The sequence below is a fragment of the Strix uralensis genome, chromosome Z, assembly GCF_047716275.1.
Source record: "Strix uralensis isolate ZFMK-TIS-50842 chromosome Z, bStrUra1, whole genome shotgun sequence".
In the NCBI taxonomy this organism is placed as follows: domain Eukaryota; kingdom Metazoa; phylum Chordata; class Aves; order Strigiformes; family Strigidae; genus Strix; species Strix uralensis.
In genome coordinates, this window is record NC_134012.1 from 44,160,532 (window position 1) to 44,175,573 (window position 15,042).

General features: G+C 40.2%; 1 protein-coding gene across 5 annotated transcripts in view; it reads right to left on the reverse strand.

The window, feature by feature from the left end:
• The window catches only part of TJP2 (tight junction protein 2), a 67,999-nt gene that overhangs the window by 14,200 nt on the left and 38,757 nt on the right, over nt 1–15,042 (reverse strand). For all 5 annotated transcript variants that reach the window (XM_074857153.1, XM_074857155.1, XM_074857158.1 and 2 more), the window contains 7 exons: nt 11,747–11,800; nt 9,602–9,726; nt 7,256–7,358; nt 5,960–6,539; nt 1,498–1,601; nt 1,189–1,342; nt 51–159 (listed from right to left, as the gene is read on the reverse strand). In XM_074857153.1, coding sequence (XP_074713254.1) covers nt 51–159; nt 1,189–1,342; nt 1,498–1,601; nt 5,960–6,539; nt 7,256–7,358; nt 9,602–9,726; nt 11,747–11,791 — 1,220 coding nt within the window. In that variant the 5' untranslated portion in view covers nt 11,792–11,800. The remainder of the gene's footprint in view (nt 1–50; nt 160–1,188; nt 1,343–1,497; nt 1,602–5,959; nt 6,540–7,255; nt 7,359–9,601; nt 9,727–11,746; nt 11,801–15,042) is intronic.

Below are 15,042 nucleotides of genomic sequence, written 5' to 3' on the forward strand. Positions count from 1 at the left end.
TTTTCTTTAACTAGCATTAGAAAAATGGACTAGAAATGACCATGTCTTACTTTGGTTTCTCTTTCAGCTTTTCATTGGATGAATGTGAATCTAGATCAGAATGATGTAATCTGTCATCTTGAGGGGAGAATGATCTGTTTGACTCTATTTCAGAAATGTCTGTAAAGAGACCAGCAAAGCTATAATTGCAGGATTTAAATTATCTGCATGTCTGATCACCACATTTATTTACAAAACTTTCACATATAAAATGTGCTGAACCTTTAAGCCTACTTCCATTTGAAGTCAGTTTTGACTAGGGTTCAAAAAGTGCTGTATGCCTTTTAGTGCATCCACACCTCCATCCCCCTGAAAATACTTTAGGCAGGTTTTACACAACCTTTAGGAAACACACTCACACCACACAACTACTTTGAGCATACCATAGACTCATTAACTAGTGTTAGCAGCCTTTTATTTGAGGTCTCATGGACGTTCCCAAACAGAAGACCACCTTCACATTAACAGTCCTCACATCATTGCTTTTCAGCAATGAAAGAAACAGAGTAGCTCTCAGACTTGAACTGTTCTTGGTCTTCACAGTAAAACCTAGAAAAAGCTGCATGCAGTATTCTGACATCAGAGAAACAAACATCTTGCACTAAATAACGTAACATCCTGCTCCCCGAAACATCCTGAGCCCTTCCCAAAGCAAGATTATGTTGAGTGATACATCTCATACATTGTGAGAGATCATTTGTACAGAATAGATACTGGCAATAAAAAACAGTTGTCCAGGTGGACTTAGATTTCATCTCGTCCTAACATTTTTTCTCTCCTGTTGAATGCTGTCATGAGTGTTAATGACCTCAGAAAGAGATCAGTCCAATCCACTTATTTTAAAACTGAAGTCTTTTATTAAAGCAACTGACTTGCTTGTTCTGAGAAGTAAGACTGATTTTGCCAGAACAACATTGCTTCTTCTATCTCTGCCCCTGCCTAAAATGTAATTATATGATTACTACAAAATTCTTCTTTCACCTAAAGGAAGTGGACCTCATCCTTAATTGGCTATTACTTAGGTTTGTTGTGTTTGGAATTTTTTTTTTTTTTTTAAAAAACCTCTTACCACTCTACTAAAGCAAAACACTATAAGCTGCATTCTGTCCCTGCACAGAGTCCAGAACTTTCATCGACATTAAACCTCACCATCCATTTCTGAGTCACTGTCATTCAGGGAAGGAATGTTGAGCAGTGTCTGCTTTCTGTCCCTGAGGACAACCAGCTGGAGCTTCCCCCGTGACTTCTCAATCAATTTTCGGGCATCAGCTAAAGACATATTCTCTGTCACTGTACCATTGATCTGGACATAAAAAGGCAAAAACAATACTACAGGTTAACAACCAAGTCCATATTCTGCTCAAGTTTAATAGTGAACTTGGCTATAACATGACTTACTCCAGACTAACCACTGTAACAAGTGCCTGCTAAACTGCTAGCAGTATAACCAGAACAGACCTTGAGAATGATATCCCCTTCATGAAGGTTGCCATCTTTGGTTGCTAGGCCAGTACGGGTCATTTCTTTTATGAAGATCTGACTTCCAAGCCGGAGTCCATATTCTGGAATCAGGGAAATAATCCACTGTATCTTAGATGAGCAAGGATGTATTTTTTTAAAACTACACAGTATAGATCCAGCATACCCCATTACACCATGAGAAAAGAAAAAAACACACAGACAAAGTAAACCAACTTAACCCTAGGCTAACTATCCTGTAAGTCAGCCTCATCAGGGGCCCAACTTAAATTCAACCATACTTAGCATGGGAAATAAACAAGAGGAGATAAAGATGTGTGCATGCCCACAGGGCTACAATCTTACTGGCATCATGGAGATGTGGTGGGATCAATCCTATGTCTGGAGCATTGGGACAGAAGAATACAGGCTCTTTAGGAAGGACAGGCAGGGGAGACGAGGAGGGGGTGTCACCCTCCATGTCACTGACCAGCTGGAGTGCATGGAGCTCTGCCTGGGGATGGATGAGGAGCCAACCGAGAGCTTGTGGGTCAGGATTAAAGGGAGAACAGGGACAGGTGACATGATAGTGGGGATCTGCTACAGGCGACGTCACCAGGAAGACCAAGTAGATGAGTACCTCTATGGACAGATAGGAACATGGTCATGTTCACAAGCCCTGGTCCTCATGGGGGACTTCAACCACCCTGATAGCTGTTGGAGGGACAACACAGCAGGGCACAAGCAATCCAGGAGGTTCCTAGAATGCGCTGATGATAACTTCCTTCTCCAAGTGATAGAGGAGCGAACAAGGAGAAGCACTATGCTGGACCTTCTTCTCACCAACAAGGAGGGGCTGGTGAAGAGTGTGAAGGTCAAGGGCAGCCTTGGCTGCAGTGACCATGAAATGGTGGAGTTCAAGATCCCTAGGTCAGTGAGGAGAACGCACAGGAAGCTCACTACCCTGGACTGCAGGAGAGCAGACTTTGGCCTCTTGAGGGATCTGCTTGGCAGAATCCCATGGGATAAAACCCTGGAGGGAAGAGGGGCCCAAGAAAGCTGGTTAATATTCAAGGATCACCTCCTCAGAAGTGATGCATCCCAACAAAGAGGAAGTCAGGTAAAATCGCCAGAAGGCCTGCATGGATGAACAAGGAGCTCCTGGGCAAACTCAAACACAAAAAAGAAGCCAATGGAGGGTGGAAGCAAGGACAGCCCGGGAGGAATACAGACAAACATCCAAGCAGCCAGGGATCAGGTTAGGAAGGCCAAATCCCTGATAGAATTAAATCTGGCCAGTGACATCAAGGGCAACAAGAAATGCTTCTGTAGGTATGTCGGTGACAAAAGGAAGACTAGGGAAAATGCGGGCCCTCTCTGTAAGGAAACAGGAGACCTGGTTACCTGGGATATGGAGAAGGCTGAGGTACTCAATGATGTTTTTGCCTCAGTCTTCACCAGCAAGTGCTCCAGCCACACCACCCAAGTTGCAGAAGGCAAAGGTGGGGACTGGAAGAATGAAAAACCACCCACTGTAGGAGAAAATCAGATTCGAGACCTGAAGGTGCACAAGTCCATGGGACCTGATGAGATGCATCCACAGGCCCTGAGGGAACTGGCAGATGAAGTGGGTAAGCCACTATCCATTGTATTTGAGAACTCGTGGCAGTCCAGTGAAGGTCATGCTGACTGGAAAAGCGGAAACGTAATTTCCTTTTTTAAAAAGGGGAAAAAAGAAGACCCAGGGAACTACAGGCCAGTCAGTCTCACCTCTGTGCCTGGAAAGATCATTGAGCGGATCCTCCTGGAAACTATGCTAGGGCACATGGAAAATAAGGAGGTGATTGGTGACAGCCAACATGGCTTCACTAAGGGCAAATCGTGCCTGACAGGTTTGGTGGCCTTCTATGACAGGGTTACAGCATGGGTGAATAAGGGACGAGCAACTGATGTCATCTATCTGGACTTGTGCAAACCTTTTGACACTGTCCTGCACAACATCCTTGTCTCTATATTGGAGAGATGTGGATTTGATGGCTGGACCACTCGGTGGATCAGGAATTGCCTGGTTGGTCGCACTCAAAGACCTGTGGTCAACAGCTTGATGTGCAAGTGGAGAGCAGTGACGAGTGACGTTACTCAGGGGTTGGTGTTGGGATTGGCACTGTTTAACATCTTTGTTGGTGACATGGACAGTGGGATTGAGTGCAATCTCAGCAAGTTTGCCGACAACTCCAAGGTGTGTGGTGTGGTCAACACACTGGAGGGAAGGGATGTGCCATCGAGAAGGACCTTGACAGGCTTGGGAGGTGGGCCTGTGCAAACCTCATGAAGTTCAACAAGGCCAAGTGCAGGGTCCTGCACATAGGTCAAGGCAATCCCAAGCACAAATACAGGCTGGGGGATGAGTGGATTGAGAGCAGCCCTGCGGAGAAGGACCTGGGGGTACTGGTGGATGGAAATCTGGCTATGAGCCAGCAATATGAGCTCACAGCCCAGAAAGCCAGCCATATCCTGGGCTGCATCAAGAGAAGAGTGGCCAGCAGGTTGAGGGAGGTGATTCTCCCCCTCTACTCCGCTCTCATGAGACCCCACCTGGAGTACTGCATCCAGCTCTGGGGCCCCCAACATAAGAATGACATGGACCTGTTGGAGCTGGTCCAGAGGAGGGCCAAGAAGATGATCAGGGGACTGGAGCACCTCCCTTATGAGGACAGGCTGAGAGAGTTGGGGTTGTTCAGCCCAGAGAAGGCTCCAGGGAGACCTTATAGCGGCCTTCCAGTACTTAAAGGGGGCCCACAGGAAAGATGGGGAGGGACTCTTCATCAGGGAGTATAGTGATAGGATGAGGGGTAACAGTTTTAAACTGAAAGAGGGTAGATTTAGATTAGTTATAAAGAAGAAGTTCTTCAGTGTGAGGGTGGTGAGGCCCTGGCACAGGTTGCCCAGAGAAGTTGTGGCTGCGCCCTCCTGGAAGTGTTCAAGGCCAGGTTGGATGGGGCTTTGAGCAACCTGATCTAGTGGAAGGTGTCCCTGCCCATGGCAGGGGGGTTGGAACTAGATGATCTTTAAGGTCCCTTCCAACCCAAACCATTCTATGATTCTATTTCTGTGCTGTCACCAGAGTAAGAACAAACAGCATTCCAGAAACAATCACAGATGGATGATTAGTCTGCATCTTAAACAGCAAAATAATGCCTTCATTCTAGAGGTGCTTATCAACATGCTGGACTAGATCCTCTTTCTGTATCGTATTTTGCATGCTGTAGAAAGGGAAAAGGGTCAAAAAGCACTGCAGAAGAGCTGGTTTTTTACCAGTTTCTGCATGCTGACCCTGTTCTATCTGTACACCAGTGTCTCAGTTGTTTCAGGCAGAAGATTTTTTTTCTTCTTTTCCCTTCCCTTTTTTTCCCCTTTGAGCCAGGTTAGTTGGATCAGTATATTTGCTACTTGAAAAGAAAGGCAACAGTCTGAACAGCTTCTTTCCTTTTCTGTTGTTCTAGGATGTGCATGGTTTATGTGCTTTAAAAAAATCACCACATTTGAGTGAGTCTGCAGAGTATCCATATGCATGGCAGAAATTATTATGGAGTTACTAGCTACATATAAAACTTAACAAAGACACCTCAAATTTCTTCCCATTTGTATAGCTATCTGCATTATCTTTACAAGTGGAAACATTATATGCAGGGGAAAAAGAGGAAGGAGAGAAAGGGATCCTTGCCAGAGTCAATAAAGAGGTTAGCTCCTGCACACAAAGCTTACATGATCAGAAAATTCTTACAAATGACAACAGGGCACACTGGGGAAAAAAACCAACTCAAAGTCATCACAAACAAACCAATCAGAAATGAATGCACCACCTAATCTCAGATATGTTTCATAGCACAAGAGTGTTTATTTCACAGCACGTGAAAGATCAAGCTTTCGTCTTTCATTTATACACTCCAATACACAGCAAGGAAAGGCTGTTTCAGCTGTTGCCATTTCAGTATTCTTTAACTACATTCTGAACTATTCAGAACCAAACAATCTTTGGAACTAATTTAATTATACTCAAGGGAAGAAGTAAATGCACTATTAAAGGCAGCGTCTACACTTCACCCTTTGTAGCTGACCCTTTTGCAGATGTGCCACGTATAATCTGAATCATGATCAGATCCATGTTTCCCACCAGAACCAGAAGAACAGGGCAGGGAAAATGGAAAACCAAAGGACACAGTGGCTTGAAAAGACTGAAATGACGTGGGTGAACAGTTTTTTGTTCAAAGGTAAAGTTCAAGGTGCTGGGGGAAAAAAGCACCCCAAACCAGACAGGAAGAATTAAAACAGCTTAAGCGACCAGTTAGAAGAGCTCAACATTTAACCTGTAAAAGCAAAGAATGTTCAGCTTCTCTCCATTCCCCACCAAAATTACATGCTGTATTAAAAGGCAATTCCTTTCCTCCCCTACTATACCTACCTTCATTATGTCTGCCTTTTGTTAAGAGAACACTGATCGGTCCATTCTGATCCTGTGGTCCTAGGTACTCATGTTGATGGTGCATTTCAGGTGAAGGACTTCGGGAACGAAGCCTGTCCCGACTTCGACTCCTCACTTCCCTCCCGTATCTAGGATCAGGTTGAGATCCATGCCTATAACTGGGTGGGCTGTAGTCTCCTCTGTAGTTCCTTTCATACCCACCATCCCTGTCAATGCTCCTTCCCCTGCTCCGATCTCTTCTATAGTCTCGATCCAAGCTCCTGTCAATGCTCCTACCACGACTTCGATCACGGCTGTAGGTGAATTCCTGATCACGGTCTCTGCTTTGGTTACGCCCTCTGTCTTGTTCATCTCTATAGCTCTGATCCAGGCTGTTTCCCCAGCTTTGGCTGCGCCCTCCATTACCACTATGCCAGCTTCTGTCACTATAGCCACTTCGAGCACTTTTGCCATCAAATTCTGCATGGTCATCCAGTACATCTAAAGCTCTGTCCTCGTAGTCAAGGGAGGGGCTTCTCTTCAATGCAGCAGCCTGCACTTTCCTTGGTCTTTTCACTACCTGTTCAGTGCAATATGAAACAAAGAAACCCCCTCCAATGGTCAGAATGTGACATTCAACAGATTAATATTCTTCACACTTTAAAGGGGGGTGGGGGGGTGGGGGTGTGGTGTGTAGAAAAATGTTCTGCTTCTAGAACAACCAGTAGATTAGATTATTTAGATGTTCAGAAGCAATAGTTAATAATTGGGAGAATCACAAACACTAGGAGAATTTTTTTTAAAAAAAATCAGATGAGCAACCACATTCTTTTACCTCTGGAAGAGTGAATAAGAAATATTTTTTTCTTTACGTAGATGACTTCTAAAAAGATGTGACAAGCCCCCACAACAGAGTTGGAGATTCCTCTCTCAACTAATGAAAGGCAAGCTGGACAGCAAATTCTTAGACAAGGTCTGTGTATGCAGGACATCATTTGCCTCACATAACTTTAATTTTTTCTGACTACTACTCATTATTCGGTAAAAGTAAAGATGGAGGACATATATTTTATTCCTGTTTTTTCAACAGAGTACATTTGTGACACTGTTGTTTAATTTCCATTTGTCTCACCTGTAGAAACTATATCTTGTCTTTGTTTTATTTACTTTGTACATTCTGTTGGGCAAAGGCTTGCCTTGCTTTATGCGTTTATAGTACACTTCATAGAAGGAAACCAAAACCTTGTCTGGTTACACAGGTACCACTGTAGATGAATACATTTGTAATTTACTTACAATGGTGGCCACTTTTCCACTTTTCCTAAGCTGTTGGACTGCAAAAGAATGTGGAACATTTTCCATTGGGGTTCCATTAACTATGACCACCCGGTCATTTTCTCTGGAAGAGGGGGGAGGGAAAAAAAAAAAAGAAAAAAAAGAATTTAAGAGGAGTCTTCATGAAAACACCACAACAAAATTTCTTTTTTGTGTTGGTTTTTTTTGTTTGGTTTTTTTTTTTTTTTTTCCAGGAGGAACCTATGGATTTCATTCACTTTAACAGGAAGTTTTGCTTAAAAACTGTTATACAAACATTACAATACCTGAATACTAGAAGCAGCTTTCAGTATGTTTAAAAATTAGACTTTGGATACTGCAAATCTTTGCACACATGCTATGTCCAGCTTAAGTACCTTACCATAATGTCAAAGATTTTTTTTTTTAAAAGAGTATTTGTGATGACCATTAAAACTTCTTTTTTTTTTTCCCCAGTTCTTTCAGGACTTCTAGTCTTTCACACCAAGTGCTACATTTTTTTCACATCAACATAAGAATTTCAAGGGAGCTTCAAATTGCTGCAGCCATAGCAGTATTCAGACAAATTTTGCCAAGTACTGCTCTAGTACACTCTTCTGAAAGACTGGTATTCAGGTCCCATCCACTCTGAAGAAAGATGACCCAACCAAACTATAACACACAAAGTCCTCCCTGTCCTAAAACACAGGCCAAAAGAGATTACTAATTTATCTATACAGACCTCCTGCATGTCAAATAGACCATTAAGACTTAACTCAGTCATCCTCAGGAGACAGCCCAATAACACATGATTAATTGAAAAACATATCTTCCAGAAAGGCATTTCAGTGCAAAAAGTGCAGGAGATTAAAAAAAATAATTTACAACTCCTTATATTAGTTTATTCTGGTGACTACTCAGTTACTAACCTCACAGTCAGAGCATTAGCTCAACCAATTACTGGTTACCATGTTGTTTTCTGCTAGACAAAAGAAATCTTTAGTACCCAGTATCTTTTCTTAACTGTAATAAAGTCACATCACAATCTTCTTTTTAATTAAGATTACATAGTTTAAGCCTCTCTTTGTAAGGCACTTTCTCTAACTTCTGAATGATTTTTGTAGGTCTTTTCATACCCTTCCAATCCATTTTATTGAATGAGTGTGCCAGAACAGCATGCCATATTCCAGTATCAGTTTCATCCAAGATTTATGTGAGAATTAAAATAGCTCTCTTCACAATCTGTACATCCAAAGACAGTATCAAACTTAATGCTGTAACACTACATCAAAAGCTCCCATCTATTCATGTTCACTATACCCTAAAAAGGATTGTAATTCCCCCACGCTCTGAAGGTTAGGCCTATATTCCTTGTTTGTTGGAGCAACAGCTTTGCATTCAGTTTTGTTCAGACCATGTTTTGTCTGAATGTGCCCAAATTACTTGGTATTGCCTTGTCATCATCAATTTACCTAGGATCTTACATAATTTGTGGAGATGATTTTATCCCCAAATCACAGGTGATTATGGAACAGGATGGATGACAATGGTGCTTAGAAGACATCAGTGCTATAAAATGAAGATTTTGTGCGTTTATGTTGAGAATCGTTTGTTCCCTGCTTCGCAATAATCCCTTTATCCAGTTCTTCAATAACTACTCCCATGTAAGCTTTTTCATTACCTCACCAAAAATTAATGTTTGGCAAAATAACCAGAGTCTACTCTTTTGAATTACTGTTACCGCCCAACTTCGTCATTCTTCCAAACTGTCTAGTCCCCATAAGGTATTTCAGGTCAAAGAACAAAAAACTCATCAGCAGTGGGCTAGAAACTGTTTATCTCGGTCTACAGATTTAAAATTACTTGTCCATGATAGATGCTGCCTCAACAAGGATGATGTTACCAGAGGGACTACAGAAATCTTAGGAGTGAAGACCCTTCTTTGGGCTGACTTAAGCCATTCTCTTGAAAACTAATGATTGATCACTAAATGTGTTTCCTGGAGGAAGAACAGGGAGAATGTTTTAAGATACTAAGTATTTCTACTGCTTCTTTAAAAGAAATGCAGTCTTAAGAGAAACATACTTAACTATAAAAGCTTTTCAACACCACTGAAATGTAATTTCTTACAAAATAGCAAATAAAACCGCTTCCAGGTGGAGTTTGTTTTTGTTACTTTTGTTTGGTTTTTTTCCTAATGTAAAACAGACACCTAGGTTCTCAAGAGGGCATCAAATCTTGAGTTGATTAGATCACCAGGATTTCAACAAAGCCTGTCTGAAGGTTTTACGTATTCTACAGCCATGCCCCTCAAAATATGCCAGACAAGAAAAATAAGAAATTGCTTACTGAAGTAATCCATCTGCTGGGCCACCTGGAAGAACATCTGAAATGACTATCGATGTTTCACCATTTTCAAAATGAGGGTTATCTCTGCCACCAGAAACTGCAATCCCAAATCCTCGTTTTGAATCCTTTACAATGAAAACAAATACAACAAAACTCAATTTCATCCTTAGGAATTTTGATAGAAAGAAGAGTAACATGAATGTTCCTGTGATGGCACTCTACCTAGATATTATTTAAAATATGACAGTTGCGTGTAAAGAATTGCAGAAATACACCTCTTTAAAAAGGAATGGGTTTACAAATCCATATAACAAGATGACACGTTCTGTGTTCCAAAACCTCAGTCTACAACCTTTTAATGGTTAGTAATTAAGCAAATGACTCATGAACTTACTCTGTATTTTGCTCCACCGTCCCACTAGTTATTCATATCAAACTTATCGTTAGATAAATCTACTTTGTTAGTGATGCTTGGGAAACTGGAACATCTTTTCCAGGATCTCATCTTCATTATGATTTCTATCTAGTTTGTAATAACTACTTACTCCTCAATCAAACTAAACAAGATCATGGCTGATTACAAAAAGCAAGCAGTGAACTTGTGAATTCTCTATGTTATCCTCTCTCACAATCAACTACTTTAAATATGTAATTTATGTCAAACCTGTCATCATAGAAATAGCAGATACATAAAAGCCCTAAGATGACATTCATAAAATCAGAGAAATAATAGGGTGTGAAGGAAGCATGTCTATAACACTAGACCTGAGAACTGTTAGCATAACTGAACTGCAGACAAGAAGGTATGCAAAAAAAAACCCCCATTTTGTTAAACACGCAGGTTTAACTTTATCACCTATTTAACACACACCTCCTATCACTATAAAATACAAATTATGCTACATTTAAACAAAATGTTTTAACATAGTGGCAAAGTAATACACCAAATTAAAGTAGTGCTTTTCCACAACTCACACTCAGAATGTGTAATTCATTACATGCCAGCTCCACTAATCCTGCTCCACTAATATCAAGTGGTTATTTCTTTGAGGAGAAAAAAAGCAATGCTTTTTTGTTTTTAACAGCACTTTACTTGCTACACCTTAGTCTTACAGGAAGCAGTTTGATGCTTCAAGCCAAAACAATACAAATTCAAAATAATGATAAAATTCATTGGTCGTGGCTGATGCAGCAAGTCTAATAGCCCTTTGCTACTTCAGTAGTATAAGCCCCTCTCTGAGGCAAAGAAGTAATGCTCATTTACATGATATTCAAGATCTGAAAAGTTGGAAATTACAGGAACTAAGGTCTGCTTCTGCAGTGTTTCTCCTGTCTACCTCTAACCTGAAAAACAATCCTTTCTCAACAATTCAACGCATAAAACAGGCTGTGTAGGAGAGATTGCTATTTTACCTTAGGTCATCAAACTGAGTTCATTGCAGAACATATAAAAAAAAAAAGTAAGCAGCACAGTACAGGCTGCTCACTGAACCCAGACCATCAGAACAGCTGGGAAGACTACCACTGCCGCCAATGCACACATCCTGCACCATGGTGCGGCAGCTTAGCCATTAGAAAACTCAGAAACAAGCAGTCTACCTTCTTTAACTCAAAAGGACTCTACATAATGAGATACTTCCTCTTTTCTTAGAAGAATTGTTAAAAGTGACATCTATAGTCCATGTATTTTACAAATTTTGAGGACAGTAATTTTCCACTAGATTCTGCACTGGTAGATATTAAAGTATATTAAAAAAAAAAAATCAGTGAAATCATGATCAGTGATTATTATAAAGCTTGGACATTCACCACAACTGCTTGATAGAACCATCTGCTTTCTTTTTAAGGTTATTCAACAATGAATTTAGCTATGTGGCTGGCATGTGGTATATTATACTGTCGTTACAAAGACCAAAGAGTAGCAAATATAGCACTTAAATTGTTAATTTAATTTACTCTTAACATTAAAGAGTTATGTTATTGTATGAGTAACTAGCAATTAAAATTAAAAACATAACTGATTTGGAAAACAAATTCATCCTGTTCTAGACTCAGATATGCTAACAACATCTATTGTAAAGCATATTTAGACTAAACCAGTGCTTGAATATTTGGAAACTAAAAACATAACAGGCACTCACTCACCTTTTGTAAGGTCACAGTGTACTGTTCCCATATCAGCTCTTCCATGCCTGGGGCCTGTTGCACACAGAAACCAATTAGTAAAACACAAAGCATACAACTATCTAAATTAAAATGTGAAACACTGCATTAAAACACAGGTGTAAAAATAATATATGTATCCTAATAATTTGGTAGAGTTAGTATGAAATGTATGTATTTCAACTAATGAGGATTTTTTCTTTAAAAGGGCAAAAAATATTAATAGGTCCAGAGTGGTAGAATCCCTTCACATCTCACCAATTTAACAGCTCATTTTGATTTTCTGGAAAAGTCTCACTCAGCAAAGGCATTTAATTTGGATCACAGTAGCATTATACAGCCCTGATTCAAATAACACACAAAATACTTAAGGAAGACCTCTCCATTACAGTATGCAACAACAAGATTAGCAGTTGAAACTGAGGTTTTCAAAATAAACTAACCTTCAGATCTTTTGCTTCTTGTCCATGTTTTGTCCACTACAAATTACGTAACTGAGTATTTAGGTTCCCCTCAAGAAATTAAATTTTACAGGAAAACACAGTGTATGACTATATAGCACTGGTATGTCCATTTCTGTGACACTTCCCAGAAACATTTTTTTTTTTTTCCACATTTCCAGTTAAAACTGATCCTGAACTGATCAGTTTACCTTACACGATATAACCTGAAATCCTTCTAGCATCACAGCTTAAAATATAACGCACACTAATCACCCAGCAGTGATGCATCATATAGTACACAGCCAGGCACTTCAGTGCCTCCTCCATAAAATGAGGAGAAAAGTAAGCCATGATATTTGACGCACTACAAACATTTCAGAGCATCCATTGCAGAAGAAAAATCCAGGCATTGCATGAGTACGTGCACACACATACTCAAGCCACAGGTTTATTTGGTTTTACTGCTAAAAGTGGTCTTCCTTCTTGGGGAAGCTAAGAGTTTGTTCAGAAAACTGAAGTTCAGACTGAAACTCAGTTTTGACTTAACAGTCTTTTTAAAGGCATTAAAGGGATTACTGGCAACTAAACTCCAAAACAGGGAAGCGACACAAGAAGGGTATGCCTGTACTTTAAAGCATTCCCTGTATTTCCAGAGTAAAAGTCTTCTGGCAGTACACAGCTGTTTAGCAAGCTATGGATGCTGTTTCTCAAATGCTAAGAACCCCATGATGTATTCTTCCAGTAGATTCTGAGCACCCTGAAGAGGAACTAGATTTATATTTTCCATTGCACATTCACTGTACTGAAAAAGAAACTTAACATTTTAAGTTTTGCTCAGAGTTCCTGAGGGAATACACAAAACATTCAGCATTCTTACCAGGAATTTTACAACACTGAACAGTGTTAAAGTTTCTACTGTTCTCCCAGAAAGTGAACAATGCTCTCCAGTTTCCAGAATCTTTTGGGTCTAATTAAAAATATAATTTAAATAGCTGTAGGAGAGGATGACATATTAAAAATAATACAAGTAAATATTTCTAAATTTCTACTCATCAAGATCCGACAAGAACGAGTGGCATTTATAACTGTCAGTATTAAAACACATTTGACTTGGGTCAGTGAACTACTCTGCTGAAGCACATGGTAAAATTATTTTCTCTGATATTCCCATTTAACCAGCTGTCACGTCTAACCCTTCAAACTAGCTGACACTGAACTGTCTCACTACATATACCTCACACAGAGAACCTTCCATAAGTAAAAAACTTCTCCTTAACGAAGCACTTTTTCTGAGCTGCTGTGATGCTGCCGTAAATAGAATTGACTGAGGGGAGACCTCATTGCCCTCTACAACTACCTGAAAGGAGGGTGCAGAGAGCTGGGGATGAGCCTCTTTAACCAAGTAATGAGTGATAAGACAAGAGGGAATGGCCTCAAGTTGCGCCAGGGAAGGTTTAGACTGGATATTAGGAAGTATTTCTTTACAGAACGGGTTGTTAGGCGTTGGAATGGGCTGCCCAGGGAGGTGGTGGAGTCCCCATCCCTGGAGGTGTTCAAGAGGCGGGTTGACATAGCGCTGAGGGATATGGTGTAGTTGGAAACTGCCAATGCTAGGTTAACAGTTGGACTAGATGATCTTCAAGGTCCTTTCCAACCTAGATGATTCTGTGATTCTGTGACTAAGCTTGCTTGTCTGGCATGTATAAAAATGTGTAAATAGTTCACCTACTACTGACCCTATAAAAATGTGTAAATAGTTCACCTACTACTGACGCTATAAAAATGTGTAAATAGTTCACCTACTACTGACGCTATAAAAATGTGTAAATAGTTCACCTACTACTGACCCTTGGCTACACCACCACTGACCTGCTTTTCTATATTATATTTTTAAGCTTCCCAGAAAACCAGTCTGTGCTAAAGAAGGGCCTCAGTGTAATTTAAATTCCAGTTGACTTCACAGAAGAAAGTTTTAGAAATGAAAGACGGTATCAAATGAGGGTAAAATTTGAAGGACAAGCAGGTGGCTTCAAATTTTGTAAATGCGGGGGAGATGAAAAAGTCTTTTCCATCCTTCTCACTGTATAAAACCTCAACAACTTACACATGTAACAAGAACATCACTTAAATTCAGTTTGCACAGTACGCAGTTCTTGCCAACGCTACCTCCCAGCCTAGAATACTGAGTCCAGCTCTACGCAGGCAAAATAGCAAGGCAGGCAGGATGCAATCGACTAGAGCTTACAATCTCTGTGGACAAAGAGTAACATAGTTGCCTTACTCTTCCTGAAACTCTTAACACCAGCTCTTTCAATACACTACCTACTAAAGGAAGGCCTGCTTATCCAGTCCAACACTGCAGAAAAAGGACTGAGGAAAGCACAGTAAAGATCTTTGTGTGAAATACATAAGCTTAAAGAAATTTCCTTCCAGAAAACTAGGCCTCCCATGAGTAGTGGCACAAGTAAAACCTTGTACACAATCAGAGATGCACTGTGTAATAAAGCACTGTAAACTAACAGGGTTAAATTTATTTTGCTCTATTTGTCTTCTGATACCTGGTCACAAAAATAAGTGATAAGAATGGAAGAGAAATTGCTGCATACAGACACTACAATTAAGGTTTTGCAAGATGTTGAGCCTATAGTATCATCTCATCTGTGCCTAGAAAAAGTTCCTCATAGTATCAGTGGCTCTCTCAGGTACTTCCTGTGTAAATTTTGAGAGTTTATTTTTATCTTGGAACTGTGACTGAACATTAAACAAAAACTAATTAAGTAATTCACTTCTAAATTCACAAGTATTTGTTAAAGTAATACATTTTTAGAAACTGCT